Source organism: Heterodontus francisci, chromosome 8 (assembly GCF_036365525.1).
Source record: "Heterodontus francisci isolate sHetFra1 chromosome 8, sHetFra1.hap1, whole genome shotgun sequence".
In the NCBI taxonomy this organism is placed as follows: Eukaryota; Metazoa; Chordata; class Chondrichthyes; order Heterodontiformes; family Heterodontidae; genus Heterodontus; species Heterodontus francisci.
The window spans coordinates 93,430,861-93,449,069 of record NC_090378.1 but is presented as its reverse complement, the minus strand read 5'-3'; the positions used below and the strand labels follow the sequence as shown (position 1 = coordinate 93,449,069).

At 42.5% G+C, this 18,209-nt stretch overlaps 1 protein-coding gene across 9 annotated transcripts in view; it reads left to right on the top strand.

The window, feature by feature from the left end:
• nos1apa (nitric oxide synthase 1 (neuronal) adaptor protein a) overlaps window positions 1-18,209 on the top strand; it is a 442,663-nt gene that overhangs the window by 191,448 nt on the left and 233,006 nt on the right. For 7 of the 9 annotated variants that reach the window (XM_068037734.1, XM_068037736.1, XM_068037733.1 and 4 more), the window contains 2 exons: window positions 958-1,029; window positions 7,990-8,048. In XM_068037734.1, the coding sequence (XP_067893835.1) occupies window positions 958-1,029; window positions 7,990-8,048 (131 nt within the window). The remainder of the gene's footprint in view (window positions 1-957; window positions 1,030-7,989; window positions 8,049-18,209) is intronic. The other 2 variants (XM_068037735.1, XM_068037740.1) reach the window with 1 other exon arrangement.

The following is an 18,209-nucleotide window of genomic DNA, read 5'->3' as shown; positions in this document are numbered from 1 at the left end:
GGGGTTCATAGGTCTTCAATGGTTTCTGAAGCTGGTGAGAGCGAGATGAGAGCAGACAGGAGAGAGGTGTTCTCAGTCCAGGAGTTAACAGCCTTCTGAGATCAAATTCCCTGTTGGAAGCTCAAATTCAAAAAACTCTGACAGTCAGTCAGTCATGTGACCAAACTGGCCCAACCACGTCTGTTTGTGTATTCAGCCATCTTAGTAGTTTACCTGGAATGCTTCAATGTCTGGTTATCAAAGTCCATTGTGGATTAAATTGGAGCAGGGAATAGCTCCTTTGTCCTTTTAAAGTACTTGTGTGTTGATATGCCAAAGTCTCCAATTGTTTTTAAAGCAAGTTCTTCCTTCGCCATCAGCAGTTTAAAATCAATGTTCATGTGGCAAAATTAATTTTCCTCATTCTTGGCAGGTGGGGGCTTGCCTGACCCTTGGTTTCCCCCTTCATTTAATCGCCCGTTTCCTGATGCAATTTTTTTCGGCTTTGCGGATGTTTGGATCTTGCTGTTTTAAGAAGGAAGGAGGCTTGGAGGAGGGGGGGGGGGTAGTTGATCGATTTCTTATTTAAAAAACACTAAGTTCTGATCAAAATTCACTTTGCTGTAAGAATGGAAATTATTTTTCTCATTTTTAACATTGAGCTCCTTTTTAGTACAAGCGTGGTGCTGTTCCTAATTTTTATTTGCAAATGTCATGGTTATCAAATGGATTTCTGTCCAAGCACTGAAATATTTTATTGTAAGTAATGCTTAAATGAATGTATTGTTGGCTTGCTATTTTTGTGGCTCATGACTTGAGGCTTTCCGATTTGATTCATTCATGCAGTAAGTACATTTTGTACTGCTTTTCCTTGTAGTTTGTTAGCAGTCTGCAATAGGAGGATTCTTGTTGTGGTGACTTGCTGGTGCTTTAATATTTTGGATCATTAATTGTGTTGTCGATTATTGTATACTTCAGATGGCCAAGAGACTAGAAGCTAAGGACGAGGACAGGAGAGTGACCCCGACTTCATTCTGGATGACTCTCCTTGTAAGTCGTTTTGGAATAATTAACTCTATTATTGTTTTCACATGTTTTAATTTAAATGTATTTGAAAAAAACTGTTACAACATATATATTTATTATCAGTTTGTAATTTCAATGTATGCTGAGCTGGCATGAACTCAATGGGCTGAATGGCCTCCCTCTGTGCCATAGATGACTCTATAACTCTATAAAAGACAAAGAAAGGCTTACATTTGAATAGTGTCTTTCATAACCTGAGGACATCCCAAAGCTTTACAGCCAATGAAGAATATTTTTGAAGTGTAGGAAATGCCTACTGTAGTACTATATCTCCAACACAGAAGTCCTTGAAGCGGCCAACACCCCCAGCTTATACACACTACTGAGTCAGCGGCGCTTGAGATGGCTTGGCCATGTGAGCCGCATGGAAGATGGCAGGATCCCCAAAGACACATTGTACAGCGAGCTCGCCACTGGTATCAGACCCACCGGCCGTCCATGTCTCCGTTATAAAGACGTCTGCAAACGCGACATGAAATCGTGTGACATTGATCACAAGTCGTGGGAGTCAGTTGCCAGCATTCGCCAGAGCTGGCGGGCAGCCATAAAGACAGGGCTAAATTGTGGCGAGTCGAAGAGACTTAGTAGTTGGCAGGAAAAAAGACAGAGGCGCAAGGGGAGAGCCAACTGTGCAACAGCCCCAACAAACAAATTTCTCTGCAGCACCTGTGGAAGAGCCTGTCACTCCAGAATTGGCCTTTATAGCCACTCCAGGCGCTGCTTCACAAACCACTGACCACCTCCAGGCGCGTATCCATTGTCTCTCGAGATAAGGAGGCCCAAAAGAAAGAAAAAAAAAAAGAGTTTGCATACAACAAAGTTCCACTAACAGCAATGAGGTAATGGCCAGATAATCTTTTTCACTGTTGTTGTTTAAGGGATAATGCTTTGTAATATTTTCAGTAACATGATTTTTGGAAAGAACGCACACTTTCAGTTTGCTGAAAGAATGCTATACATATTCTGTGTCTTTGACAATGGGTTTAGGAGTTGTGGTTGAGAATTGATGAGGTACCCATGGTGGGGTTTGATCTTTGAGCTGCTTCTAGTCTAGCAGAAGATATGGAGTGTAGTGGAGAGAAGGAAGTTGGGTGAGCACAGCTTACTTTTCACTGGTGTTTTAGCTCTTTTGCTGCAATGGATTGGTGCAAAGCTGGTCATCAGTGAGACCAACAAAACGCATATCCGAGATTAAAAAAGTAAAAACTGCAAGTACTGTGAATCTGAACTGAACATTGAAAACACAGCAGCCTAGAAATTTACAATTACATAGAATCCTATGCCACTAATATGGCAGGCAATAAACATATGCACATTACAAACAATAAGCATGCATGCCTGAAATAGGCATTAGGCCCTTTATTTGCATATGTATAAGACCTAACTCCTGTTTGAGGTCCCCACTGCAAGTTTGCTTTGCCTTGAGGATGCTGACAGTCTGAAATACCAGAACTTCATGCAGTCCTTGGAGGAACCACCTTTTAGTGCCAACAAGGCAATTTTTTGATATAAACTTTAAAAAAAAGTGGGTTGCTCCACAACCTATGTCCAATTTGTTTGTTTATTTTCCACAACCAGCCCATCTATTTCCCCTCCTGACCACCTCTACCTCATCCTCCATCTGAGGCCCAATTGCTCTGTGCCCACACTTGCCCTCTTCCTCACTTACCTCACTGCCCGCATCACACTGGCTTGATCTTTCGTGATGCTTCACTGGGCAAGCTGCTGTTCTCCTGCTTCATGGTAATGATGCCCGAGGCCCAATATCGGGGCATCACGAGCCTCGTCATTCAGATGCAGGGATTGAATTTCTCAGCCAATGCAAGTTGATTCTTTTTTCTGTGCCCCTTGGACAGTTCTTGTTTTATATCGCAGTAAAGAGAGTACTAATGGAAGGCTTCACCGAAAAGGAAATTATGTAGTTCTTTGTTTTGATTATAGTTTTTTTTCAGTAAAGGTGAAAGTTCAATCGATAATATCGGAGTGTAAAATGAGCAGCCAATCCAATCCCATCAATTTCCCACCACTCTGGTTAAAGTTTCTCCCCCACCCCTTGTGCTGGAGGTGGGGCTCATGCAGACTGAAAGGGTGGGGGCGAACCCCGCCTCTGCATTTCCACGCCCCTTCCTGCTCTCCCCCGCCCCGTCGAGCAATTTTAAATGTAAGTTTCAGGTGGCGGGATCCCCATCTCTTTACAGACAGGAATCCTGCCTCCATGAGCTGTTGGCAAATCAGAAGGCCGGAGCTCATCAGTATTGGTAGCACCACCAGGAGCAGTGGCCACTGCCAGTACTGCAGACGCCTCAGGCCCAAGCCCAGCGCTGGAACCCCAGATCTCTAGGTAAGTGAGGCGGGGTTGTCAGGGCCAGTTCGAAGACCTTGGCTGGGGGTGGTCTTGCGGTCTAGGGGGAGGGGGACGGGGGGTGGTGAATTTGTTCCCGGCGGGGATCTTTCGTGGGCCACAAATTGCCAACGGAGCAGGGACCCCCCTCATCCCTCCCCCCACCCCCCCACAAGCCCACAGGGAGAACACCTCGTATTACAAGGCGTCCTCCCCACTTGGCGGAGGCCCCCCGCCCCCGCAGCCACTGGTAAGATCCCAGTGGTGGTGGAAAGAGGCCCCTAATTGGCCGTCAGTAGTCCACTTAAGGGGTTCAATTGGCCTCTGGGCAGGAAGGTCAACGTCTGCCTATCCCACCCCCAAAAAGATTGCTGGGCAACGGGGAGGCGATAGACCCTCCACCCTGCCACGCATCACAATACTCTGTGCCCCCGCCTCCAATTCCGCCTCGGGGCGGCATTCCAAGGAAAAGGTTGGAAAGACCATGTTCCCCAAAAGCTAAGCTGGGTTTAAGTATTTGTGTTCTTTACAAATGGCTGCCTTGGAAGTTCTAACAGTTTATAGTTTGCTGCCTATGATATCTGCTAAGCAGGAAGACTAACCTTAAGGAGAATGACCTGATGTTTAGACCAAACATCCAACTTATTGGGATGAACATACCAGTTGATTCATTATGCTGAAATAAAGGAAGAAAGACAGATTTACATTTCTATGGTGCCTTTCACAACTTCAGGATGTTGCAAAATGCTTTACAGTTAATTAAGTACCATTGAGGTGTAGTCACTATCAGAATGTAGGGAAATCAATGGAATTAATTATTTATAGGAAGATCTGTAGGTAATAATAGAGGTGCCATTCATTGTCTTTCAGGTGACGTCTCTCCATTTTCCCCTTCCCCCGTTTCCTTAATGTCGGATATATTTGTCTCTGGTCTTTTATAAGTTTGCATTACTGGTCTTTCTTTGTGTCAGGAGAGTAAATTTTCTAAAGCTAAGACAGAATTCAGTGTGCATGTACTGCAAATCGTTTTTGTACATTAGCATTTGCACATGGGACAATGTCTCCCAGATCAGTGTAAGTCTAAATTACAAAGCTACTGAAAAATAACATTCTTTTTATTGTGTATAAAGTTGGCATTTTATTTCCTGGATCAAGCTAATAATCTGTATGGATTTTTCATTGAATTTTTAGAGAAAATATCATTTGTGCTATCAAAATTTTTTTTTAAATGCAATATTAGAAGCTTTGTGTAAAAACTGCGAATACTACAAATCCGTCCTAAAAGCAGGACGGACTGGGAATGTACAGCTTCTGAAACCAAAAGGTAGCTTCATCACCTGTTAGCCCATTTGAAATACTGAAGTTAGTTTGATGCTCTACTATACGATAGGATTTGGTAGTTTGAAGCAATGGTCAAATGTGTTGCTTGTCAATATTGGGGGACGAGGGAAGGTTTTAGTGTTTGTGGGTAATAAAACCAATTTAATGCTGGTGGTGGCGGACCCGACAGAAAACCGGGGGCAACCCTACCGCGGCAATTTCCTGGAGCTCCGATGTGAGACTGTGCCCATCAGGATCAGGTAATTAACTGCCTGGCGTTGGGGCTCCCATCCCTTTCAGCGTGAAGATTGGAGGGCTGGCAGCTCTTCAGTCCCAGCAGCGCCACTGGGAGCGGTGGCCACTGCTGAGACTGCACCCAGCCAGGATGGAAGAGGCCCCGGAATGCAGTTAAGTGTAGTCAGGCTCGCCGGGGCCAGTCAGGCATGTTTCGGTGAGTGGGGCGAGGTGGTGGGTTGTTGGTCAGGGCGGGCTGGGGGGTGTTTAAGCAGGTGCGGCTCTTGCCTCCAGGGGGGCCTCTGTTGACCACCAGCAGTAATGGGAAGAGGCCCTTAAGTGGCCCTTAATTGGCCACTTGAAGGCTTCAAATGGCCTCTGGGCAGGGAGGCCTTCCTCAACTTTCCTTGTCCCTGATTGAATTGTACGGAGTTGGGAAAGCGACGGGCACTCCACCACCCCCCCCCCCCCCACCACCTTCCCTGCCGATTCTAAGGCCCTCGCCACCACATTACCCACTCCCATGGGCCGGAATAAATTCCGCCCTTTATGTCTAAAATTCAGTACAACTTTATGATGCATAATTCCTATAAGATTGGTGACTCTATAATGTCTGGTGAGCAGTAGTATAACTAGAAAGGATATTATAACAGGTGATGGAAAGATTGGTCAAAAAGGGTAGATTTTAAGGGGAATCGTAAAGAAGAAGAAAGAAAAATGGAGCTGCAGAGAGGTTTGGGGAGGAAATTCCAGTGCTTGGGTCCTAGACAGCTGAAAGCATGAGCTCCAGTGGAGGGACGAAGGAAATCAAGAATGCACAAGAGATCAGAACGGGAGAAAAACAGTCCTAAGAGGGTTACAGGGCTGGAAGAGGTTACAATAATGGGGAGGGGTGAGGCCATGGAGGGATTTGAGCATGAGGATGAGAATTTTAAAATGGGCATTGCTGGACTATGAGCCAATGTAGGTGATGGATGAATGGGACTTGGTGCAAATTAGGATATGGGCAGCAGTGTTGTGGATGTGTTGAAGTTTACGGAGGTAGAAGATGAGAGGCTGGCCAGGAGAGCATTAGCATATTTAGGAGCGGATTGCTATCAGAATGATCACTTACATGATCCGACTGCTGTACAGAAATGATTGTGTGTGTTGGGCAGGACCAATAGTCCATTTCTTCTTTGATGATAAAGTTTGCATCTCGTGTCGTTTTTGCTCCATATCTGCTGCTTCTGCAATGTATACGTCCTCAAATTTTTGACTTCTGCACCAAGGCTGACCATTTTATATGTTTAAACTCAGTGCTAGGGAAAGCTACATATTAACAAAGGAACAGGGGTAGTTCATTCAGCCCTTCATATCTGTGACGTTATTGAATTAGACAATGGCTGATTTGTACATCAACTCTTTTCCTACCTTTGCTCAATATATCTTGATAATCTTACCTAACAAAAATCCACTTTTCTTTGTCTTGAATGATCCAATTGCCCAGCATCTACAGCCTTTTGGAGGACAGAATTCCTGATTTCTACTTCCCTTTTGTGAAAAAGTGCTCCTTGATTTTCCTTATAAATGGCCTGGCTCTAATTTTAACATTGACCCAAAATTTCCTCTGGCAGGCCAACGAAGAGTGCCCGCGATTAGACTTTCCCTTGCCCATTTAATCTTGATGATATTTTGTGCCGCTGGTTGCTGGAAGTGGGAGTTGGAAATGGTGTGACGTCCTTTAATGGACATTTGGGACCTGAGTCAACAGGGCAAGCAACTGTGTATCTCCTTAATTAATCAGATTGAAGTACTGTGAAATTAGCAGCCCAAGCACTGGACAAGGAAGTGTAAATTAGAATTGGTGAATTCAATGTCAAATCAAGTAGAAAAATATAGAGGGGGAAATAAACATTGGATTGAGAGAGTGAAAAAAGGAACAAAGAAAATTTTTAATAAAGAATTTTAAATTCCCAACAATTAAAACCTGAAGGAATGAGACTCTGCACTTGTAATTTTTAATAGTTAGTCGCTGGGTCAAAATCCTGGGACTCCCTTCCTGACAGCACTGTGGGTATACCTACCCCATATGGACTGCAGCGGGCAATTAGGAATGGGCAATAAATGCTGGCCTAACCAGTAATGCCCACATCCCATGAATGAATAAAAAAATTGTCATTGCCAGAGAAGTTGACTGGTAGTAATTAACAATTATCACATTGTTGAAAAGGTACTTAGACTTGAAATAACGTGAATTGATTTAACTTCCTGTGGTGAGTTTATTTTGTATCTACCGTGCAAGCTTAGGAACTTCCACATTTAAATGCACGCACTTGGAGTTGGATTTTCACTACACCCCCTCCCCCACCATTGGAAATAGTTTATCCCGATCTATCGATCAAATCTTTTTTGCAATGTAGTGCAGTGGTGATTTCACCTTTTAAAGAAACTGTACTTTTGAGAAATTAGGCCACTGATGCAACTGATAACATCATCAGACATGTATAAGGAGGAGATACCATTTTGAGAATTCCCTCAGCACATGGCTTACAGAGAGCACATGCACACGCCAGCAAGGAAAAGACCTGTACCTGGATCATGCAATGTAGATAAGTAGAACAATAAATTGCATTTGTGTTGAATCCAAATATAAAGCCTGCATCTATCTTTAAAGAAGACTTAAGAATAGAGCACAGCACTACACTTTTAACATTTTAAACACCTCAATCAGTTCACCTCTCAATCTCTTATACGCAAGGAAATACAAGACAATTTTATGCAACCTGTTTTCAGAATATAATGGCAGCTGTTTCTATGTATTTTGTACCTAGGCAATGTCTATTTTTCCTCTAGTTCTGGCCATAATCCTTAAATTCAATTGCTTTGGGATGTGGAGTGACATAGCATCTTAGTGCAGGGATTTCACGCAACATGTGCACAGTCATTTCCCAGATTTTTCACCCGATACTAATGCATGTCGAACACTTTCAGGTTGGTTGACAACTTATTACTGCTAAGTAATTTTCCTTTTTCTTTGTTTTCTTCAGAAAAAAGAGTGGACCTGGGATGAGAGCAAGATGCTGATCATGCAGGATCCTATCTACAGGTGAGTTTTTGCTCCCAGTGAGCAACAGTGTTGTGAGCATGTGGACAAGCAAGTTATCATGACTCCAATCTTTACCGAGAGGAGGTCAAAGTTCATGAGGAACAAATGAACATCTGTTACTTATGTAAATCGAGCTGCACCCTACTGTATGGCCAGGCAACCACTTGCTTATTATCGCAGTTAGAATTCCTCTGTCATGCATTAAAATACACAAAAATACACTTCAGGAGCTCTCTGGTGGTTTTATCTGTTGTGTGATGGTACAGTTCAGTAAGTTCATGTTTTTGAGACGGTATGGATAATTCCCAGAAGTGTGTTCTATGTGTTGGAGTTGTCATGGAAACAGACGAAATGCTTCAATGATGCATGTAAAGATTTGAGATGTTCCTCGGTTGTAGGATGTTAAGAGAAATCAATTTTTTTTTTTAAATGAATCAGATCCTGACTCCATTTCATGGAATCAGCCTGCAATGGAAAAATATATCTGCAGAAAACTCGTCAGAACCTCAAAACTTCGAATGTATCCAGATACCTGCATGAATGAGATATTTGAATTTTCACCTATGAAAGGAAATAATAATACAGTGGGGTCCCTTCTCCCACCTCAGTTTGCATTCATTTTACTGTCTTCACCTCCCACCCGACCCCCTCCCCCACACTTGCCTTGAGAGGCCTATATCAACGCTGCTCGACAATCGAACACGAGGGCCTTGATTTTTACAGGCAAACAGTACCAAGTGATATAGCTGGGGAATCTGGGGTCGTGGAGGCTCAGTCGATCTTAGCAGCAGGGCCTCATTTAAATAAAAGTTCCCAGAGTCCCTCCTGACACCTGACCGGATTGAGACTGCTTGGTGGGTGGAAGCAGGAACGGTGGCTGGAGGCCGTATCCATGGACCTGTGGGAACGATCCCCAGCAGTCAGTGGGAGAAGGGGATTGGGGGGGCGGGGGAGACCAGGCTTGCAAAGAGGGAGGCTCAATACTGGGCTAGTAGTACTCAGTCAGAGCCTTTGGGAGGAGACTTGTTGATGGTATGATTCACTGTCATAAAACTAACCAGCTAGATTTTTTTTTTCAGATTTTAACCCATCCCACACACTGTTCTAGCTGGGTGAGGGGAGAGGTGGTAAAATCCCAGCCTAGCAGTGTGACTCGCAGCAGTTCTCCTCCTCACCCTGTTGCACAGTAAATAGCTTCTATTTTCTGCCCTCCCACAAACATCTGGGAAAGTTCAGCTAATTGCCTGATGAAACCCATATCCTACTAATAAGCACACTGACCTGTCCCATTTCATGATGCATTGTAGAAACCCCATCAGTTGTCTCTGATAGTTTGCATGAAAGGCTGCTTAATGTCTTTTCCCCAATGACTTCAGGAAAAATGTATCCCCCATGTGTTACTTAATCATGCCGGAAGGTCTCCATTTTGAGCCCTAATCTATGCTGTTGCCCGATCCCAGGGAATTGTTGGGCAACAATAATTGGCCTCAGTATCATTTGGCTGAGGCGAGCAAAAAAGAAGCTGGTAAGCATTCTGATTACTAATCACTATCCAGTAATCTGGATGTGTAGATGTTGGACCATGATCGGTTCAGGTTCAGCTGTAATCCCGTGGACATATTACCTGACCATGTTCACCTGCCTAGGTTTAGTTGGGAAAAATTCATACTCCGAAGGTACCAGAGGGCTGCAGTCACCAGAATCACCTTAGCATGACATAGGTATAGAAATCAGACACTTGGTTTTACTCATTTGTTGTGGTTTGACTTGATTGCAGGAAGAAAGACATAACTCTGTAGGTAGGAATACCAGAAATGCAAAAAAGACTGATTGGCAGGGGTCAGGTAACTACTCCCTTTCCAACCAATGGTTGTCTGTTGTCCCACCATTGGTGACAGTGCCTTCAGCTGGCTAGGCCTCGAGCACTGGAGTTCCCTCCCAAAACCTCTTTGCCTTTATCCTCCTTTAAAACGTTGCTTCATCTGTGAAAGGGCTGGTTACTGTCTGAGAGACGGTAATGTTATACTGTCTGCGTTATTTTGTGTTGGTGTAAATTGTACTGGAGTCAAGCATTTATCTGCTCATCAGATGGAATGCATTTTAATTTTTGATCTTTTACCTCTTTGATCATACATTTGGTCACCTGTCCCAATATCTCCTCTTTTGGCTCGGTGCCAAATTTTCTCTGCTTGCACTCCTGTGAAGCACCTTGGTATGTTTTATTATCTTAAAGGTGCTATATAAAGGCAAGTTGTTGCTTGGAAGATCTGCAAAGAATGCCATTCAAAAAAAAATACACTGGTTTGATTGTTTAACCCTTTCATTAACTGGTTCAAAACTGCTTTGTTTGAACTAACTTCAACAACTGGTGCAAATGTTTATTTCTTGCAATAATCAGTTTAGTTTCTGACGTTTGTTTTATTAAGTAACAGGGTACAGGGTGGAAATCCTGCATCTAAACATATCAGATGTCAGGGTACACTATTGCACACAGTTAGGCCTCAGTTCATCATTGAATGAAGGTCTCGTCTATGTGAGCTGGCATTTTTAATCAGTGCGTGAGAAAAGTATTTGCAGAAATCCCTCAGAAATGTGCCAAAGTGCCATGCATACAATCAATACTTTTGAAATGCTGTTACATAGGTAAATGTCATAGCTATTGTGCACACTGCAAGATCCCACAAATAACCATCAGATGAGTAATCAGTTAATCTATTCTTTTTGCTGTTGGGAGAGAGCAAACTAAAGAGCATTGGCTACTCTGAGGTACAATGAGATTGAGACAATGTGAAACCAGTTGTCTTTTGATGGGAAATATTTTTTTTTAATGAAACATCAATATAGTACCAAGTAGAAAAGTTCAAACCTGTGCAAATGTCTGCAGGGCTAGTTGGTAACCAAGCTTTAAGTGGATTTTCTTTTTGAGTAAAGACAGATGTGTGTATCAACTAGGAATTCTAAGCTCACTCCTGGTTTTAATGTCTGAACTAAATAAGTTTGTTTCTTTGACTCCTGCAGTCTTTATGCCTGGATGAAACCAAGCAAAATTGCCTGACTTTGGGCTGCTTCACCCAACTCTTTGAAAGTAAACATTGCACCATGCGTCGTTGTCTTAATGAGGATATTGAAGTAGACTTCCTGTCGCAGCAGACGCTGCCTGACCTGCTGAGTGTTTCCAGCATTTTCTGTTTTTGTTCCAGATATCCAATGACTTGCATTTGATTAAATACAAGGGAGCTTCCCCTGGGATAAAAGTATTGCAGAATTAAAAATGTACTGCTTGATATTCCATAAGCAGGAAATTCATTCTGTTGAGCTCTGTAGTGCATGATGTAACTGCTCTGGCTACGCTTGGATTTTAAATTTTCATCCTTGTTGTCAAGTCCCTCCATAGCCTCGCCCTTGCCTATCTCTAGTCCTGTAACGCTGTGAGATATCTGTGCTCTAATCCTGATCTCTTGAGAACCCCGATTTGAATCACTCCGCCATTGGCGGACGTGCTTTGAGCTGCCTCGGCCCTAAGCTCTGGAATTCCCTCCCTAAATCTCTTTGCCTGTCTACCTTCCTTTCCTCCTTTAAGATGCTCCTTACAGCCAACCTCTTTGACCAAACTTTGGTCATCTGCCCTAATATTGCCTTATGTGGCTCGGTGTCGAATTTTGTTTGATTGCGCTACGATGAAGCACCTTGGAACATTTTACTACATTAAAGGTACTATATAAATACAAGTTGTTATTATTGGTAGTGAACACACAGGCACTGCTTCAGGCAGCAGTTGTGAAAATACAAGAGTGGACCAATGATTTAATGTCCCTGGTTTTACATCTGATTATCGTTCACCAATTGAAATGTGAGAGTAGTAAAGGTTGAAAAGCATCTTTGTTCTAAGGAGAAGCCTGACAGCACCATACAGTCACATGACAGTATGACCTAATCATGCTCCACAATCTGGACCAGGGATTTGCCACATAGCATGACAAGCCAGTTCCCACGTTTTATTTATTTCTGGCATTACACATACATATATTTAAATATTTAATTCAAAATAAAAAAAAAAGGCTCAAGCAAGATGAAAATTAAACCTTTTCCAGTTTTTTTTATGCTATGATCCCTGTTGAGATCACCAACAAACGAAAAGAATCGAATCCACCAATTTGACCCCAATTTAGGAAACCAAACCAAACTGACAAGATTTCACTTTGATAAATGTTTATTTAACACTCAAACCAAAACTGACATAAATTAAACATGAAGCAACAGACAGATCATGTTCAATATATATATTACAGATAACATCTTAACTGATACAGCAGAGGTAAGGTCTCCGTTTCACTGAGCAGTCAGCTCAACATATATGGCAACAGTTACAGTCACACAGTTCTTAACAACTCTGAAGTTCCTCAGGTAGATTTTTAGCTCCTTCAAGGATTTAGCTGCTGCTCCTCTTCTGACTGTAGTTCCCCCTCAATCTGTGCTCCATGGGTTGGGTCTTCACCACAAGGCGCATTTTTCCAGAACCTCCTCAGCTCTGCTCACAAGAGTCTTGATGACATAGATTTACCAGTCTTCCCTTTATCCAAGTCCTTCAGTGACAACCTGTGCACTGTATGTCCGGGTCTGCTTAGTCGGCTACCTTAAGTAACAGAAACAACTCCTGGATTCAGTCATTACTTACTTCTGCTTGTCGGCGTTCCACTCCTGCCTGGTCTGCCTAATCTGGGGAGGACTCTGTCTCCTTTTATCTGGTTCCAACCAGTGTTCGTTTCCCTGAAAACCTGAAGTTGTTTTTGCAGCTTCTGTTTCAGTTTTGGTTTCTGCTTCAATTCTAGTTTCCCTCTCAGTTAGGATCTTAAAAAAAAAAGCTTTGCAACCACAGGTTCCATCACAGTTAATAAAACTTTTTTTGAAGAGTGACAGCTGGAAATCCAATTAATCACTTTTTTAATGATCAAATTTAATGGGCTGAAATTAATTGAAATCTTAATCTGAAAACTTTACTGGATAATTTCAAACCTTTTACACAATGAAACTGGTTCTTTAATGATCTCTGGTGATGAAATATATAACCGGGTTACTGACATCTGGCTTTCTTAAAAAATGAAACTCCTGTGGATAACAGTACATAAAACTCTGCATGAGAGAACAATGTTTGCTCATTGCCTTTCACAGTTTATATTGCTCAAGTCCGCTGCCTTATTCCAGTGGCACAATTGTAGGCCAATGAAGATGGTTCGTCAATCTCCTGTGCCTCGTGGTACATGGGCCATACCATTTCTTTCTTCCATTCATTGCTGTCTGTTCAGGGCAAGATACTTGATTCTGCTGTGAGTATTATCTTGTCTTACATTAGCAGATTATGAATCTCCACAGTTGATTATATTTGGAAGTCTGTGCCAGAGTCATTTTGTCTCTGGGTTATTTCCGTGACAAAAGGCATTTTTACGTAGATGGGCTGTAGGTCTGGCTCACACCTGCCTGACCAGGAGAACTGGTGTACTGGCCTTCAGTTTGGCTCCAACCTTTCAACCTCACTGGCTTGGGTGGCCCTAGTGGGAGTTATACTCCTGCCAGCATAGGTCTTGGGGTCAAAGAAGCACATAATCCTTTGTACAAGATCAAGGCACATTCCCTTGGGAACAATGAAGATGCAGGAGTACTGCTATCCGAATTAGAGACTGATTTTTAGCATTGTAAATAGGCAGCTATGAAGGAATGATGGATCTCCCATAGTCCAAACTAAATGGACACCATCATATTGAAAAAGTTTTGTCCCTTGAGTGCCTGGCTGCACTGTGACCAGTGTATGAAGCGAATGTCTTCACCACTGTACACTTAATTTCTCTTTGAACCACCAGACCATTCAAACGCAACAGACCTACTTAATTCATACCGTTGCATTCAGAAAATCACCTTCCTATTCTGGCACAGCGCGTGAGAGTTAAATTGCACCTGTTAATATGTTGTGAACCACTCCCACATGAAGCATCCAGCAGGGATGCCCAGTGCTCTGTGCATGTTTGAAGCTGCAATCATGACTGACACGGGTGCGAGGTCCATACAGGCCTGAGAAACTGAAAACCTAAAAGCTTGTCAACCCAGCCCCAGCTGAGAAAATCCAGTGGCCCATGGCAACTGACTGGCCAATTACTTCCACTGCCTGGACACGCTGCCAGGTCACTTCCTGCAGAGTGAGAGTGTAAGTGTGTGGAAAAGCAGCTTCCTGTGCTAAGTCTTTGTGCTGGCTTAGATTCTAGTGCTGCCACGTTTGTATTACAACACTGTTGCTAGAATTAGGGCTGCCTCTGCAACACTGAAAAATAGATGCAGCATAATTACAGATCAAGCACAACCTGGTTAAGAGTGAAGCAAACAAGTGCAGTGCAGCATATTTACAAATCAAAGCACTTTGTCACTGAGAAAGTTCTGTCACTGTCACTGCTGTTCAATCTAAGGTCACATCAGCATCTCCTTGTCTGATGAGAATAGACCAATTACACATTCTGTAGCTTTATTTGGTGTGATCGTTGTTGATTACCATATTGATATATTGATGTAGCTCCAGCACAGAATGGGAAGAAGGCTATCTGATGAAATCATTTGTTTCTCATGTCTTGATTATACCAAGACCCTGGGGTTTGTAAGTCAAGCTCCTTTTGGCTGTTGCCATGAATCTGAAAGGTAGGCTTGACAATGGGTTATATACTGTACTCACGTAGTGCATGGATTATTCTGTCACCCATGATGTTTCACATGATTCCATCATTGTACGAGGTCTCATCTGTGACTTCTTTATTTATGATACAGGACAACCAATGTGTTTTGGTTTTATGTTCTACGATTTAATTCATTACTGCTTCATAGATTTCTGGAAACCAAGGCACACTTTCACAAATGCTTTGTGGTATAATTTGAGCATTCTGGAATTAAATGCTTTAACGTTAAGAGCATAATACTCTACATGATCAAACACGCTGTACATTCACCTTCATGTGCTGTTGGGTCACTTCTGCACATTAATCTGCATTTGTAAATCGATTGCAGAAAATGGGCAACCCAGTGGGCTGGAATGGGAGGGGTTAATGTCTGGCTAAAGCTTGGATTTCAAAAACTAGAATTATCCACAAATGGTAAGATACGTTTCAGTGAGCTTTATGGTTGAGTCAGAGCCCTTGAGTTGATTAAAGTGTTCAGCTATAGATCGCCCTTTAATCAGCTCTCTGTTCAAATAAAACATGCTGGAATGGTCATTATCACCAGATCAGTGCACGGTTGAGTAAGATCAAAGAATATGGCTGGCCAACATTCAACAATTTCTCATCAATACATTTAAATCTCAGAACACATTGAGAGGCTTCAGCTAACATGACAGAAACACCCTAAAGTATAAGTTCCAATTAGAAAACTATCCATAGAAATGGATCAAAAGAAGTATTTTTAAAAAAAGCTTAGATTTCTGTATGTTTGGGGGAAATATATATACATTTTACAATAAATGTAAAACTGTCTCTTTTTGAACCATGGCTAATTGGCTAGATGAATATATGGTGCTGGGGCTGAGACCCTTAAGGGAAGGGAACTGAACCAAGACGAGCTGTGCTTTCCAGTGGGCACTGATAACTTCACCACCATGTGCCAAGGGTTTAATTGATGTCATTAACGTCCAGACACTTTGGTCTTGAGTGCCCACACTATGCCACTGACGAATCAATCAGGAGAATACAGCTATTGCCCATTATAAGCAGTAACACTGGGGAGCCAAACACATCCTTCATCTTTGCACAGCTTTCTTTATTTCAAGATTATCCTCCTAAATACTAGGATATAGGGATTAGCATAGACTGAAGTGATCAAATATTCCACAAGACATAGTGATTCCTGTTCTGCTGTGCGGGAGGGTGGTTGTCTGGAGAGGAGCAGGCCATAGTGACATAGAACTTACAGCACCGATACAGCTAATTTGGCCTAGTTGGCCGATGTTGGTGTTTATGCTCCATACGTGCTTCCTCCTGCCTTACTTGATCTAACCCAATTAGCATATCCTTCTATTCCTTTCTCCTGCATGTATTTATCTAGCTTCCTCTCAAATGCATCCACACTGTTTAGCTCAGTTGCCCCATGTGGCCCATTGTTTGTTTGTTTTATTTATTTGTTTATTTGTATTTAGAGATACAGCACTGAAACAGGCCCTTCGGCCCACTGAGTCTGTGCCAACCATCAACTACCCATTTATACTAATCATATATTCCTACCACATCCCCACCTGTCCCTATATTCCCCTACCACCTATCTATACTAAGGGCAATTTATAATGGCCAATTTACCTATCAACCTGCAAGTCTTTGGCTTGTGGGAGGAAACCGGAGCACCCGGCGAAAACCCACGCAGACACAGGGAGAACTTGCAAACTCCACACAGGCAGTACCCAGAATTGAACCCGGGTCGCTGGAGCCTGTGAGGCAGCGGTGCTAATCACTGCGCCACTGTGCCGCCCTGTACTGTCAGCTATGGCTCAGTTTGAAGCATTCTCGCCTCTGAGTCGGAAGTTGGTGTTTAAGTCCCACTCCTGAAGCACAAATTCTAAGCTGACTCTCCAATGTGGTACTGAGGCAGTGCTACACTGATGGAGGTGTCATCTTTCAGATGCGATATTAAACTGAGGCACTGTCATTCTCTCAAGTGGATGTAAAAGATCGCACAACACCATTGCAAAATCGAGCAGGGAAGTTCTCCCTGGTGTCCTGGCCAATATTTACCTCTCAATCAACATCACAAAAAATGGATTATCTGGTTATTATCATGTTGCTGTTTGTGGAACATTGCTCTGCACAAATTGGTCGGCACATTTCCTACATTATAGCAGTAACTACACTTCAAAAGTACTTCATTAGTTGTAAAGCACTTTGGGACATCCTAAGGCCTCGAAAGGCACGATATCAATGCAAGTTTTTTTTATCCATGTGGTAACAAGTTCCACACTGTAACCACTCTGGGTAAAGAAGTTTGTCCTGAATTCCTCATTGGATTTATTAGCCATTTTCTTATCCTTACAGCTCCTAGTTTTGGACTCGCCCTATCAAACTCCTCCTAATTTCAAATACTTCAGCCGTCTTGTTCCAGAGAAAAGAGTCCAGTCTGTCCTGATGGATATAACCTCTCCATATGTATATTCTGATATTTGCTTTGTTAGGGACCAGAAATTGTTTATGCAGAACATTTCCTGGTGATTATGTTCCATGATTTTGTATGCTTCGAATGAGGCTACCTGTTTTATGGTGACAGCATCAATTTCACTTTTTGTATTCTTGTGGTAATTACCCTGTATTTTGTGATTGTTGTGATACTGTTTTAACTTCACACATCATCACAGGAAGTGACATCAACCAACATGTGATAGCTTAGTTGGAGTTGTGTTGGTTGTTACAGACATGAGAAAGATGATGGGGATGACTCCCGCTTCTCACCTCACAACTGACTGAAAATAACATTTTTTCTTTAAAAAGTGTTTTAATTCCTGAGTGCTTTAACTGTCAGGAACAGTCAAATGACAGGTTTTCTCGTAAGTTTTAAAAGAAAGATAAATATTGTTCAACACCCAAATACACCCACTCTCACATTCATACAGATGGACACACACTCAAGAGAAGATTGCAATAATAGAAGTAGCATGCGTTTAAGTCTTATGATTTCAGGAGTTCTCTGTTGTACTTGCTTTTCCCCAGGGTGAAGACTTGAAACGACACAAGCTTGTAATCCTTTTTCGTCCACCGAAGAAAAGCTCTGGAGGTTTAGGAGGATGGACTCATTGTTCTTTTATGTTCGCGGTAGCAGATTTCTTTTGTTACGCTCCAGTCAAGGATCAATGATGAAGCCCTGGTATGGTTTCTCAGGTGGAGAGTTCAGGGCCAACTTGAGTCTCTGCCTACATGTGGCTTAGGCAGGGTCTTTTCTCTTTGTTGCCATAGATCTTTTTTTCTGTCTCTGTCTGCTCAGAATGAATCTTATTAAAACCCATTATCAGAAACCTAGTTTCTGTCATGTGACCAGAGATTCGCTTTCCATTGTCCTCATAAATAGTTTCTGATGGTTAGGCCATTGTCAAACAGTCTGGGTATTGCTCAGCCACATACCATTTTGATAAAATAGAGCTTTTCACTCCCATTT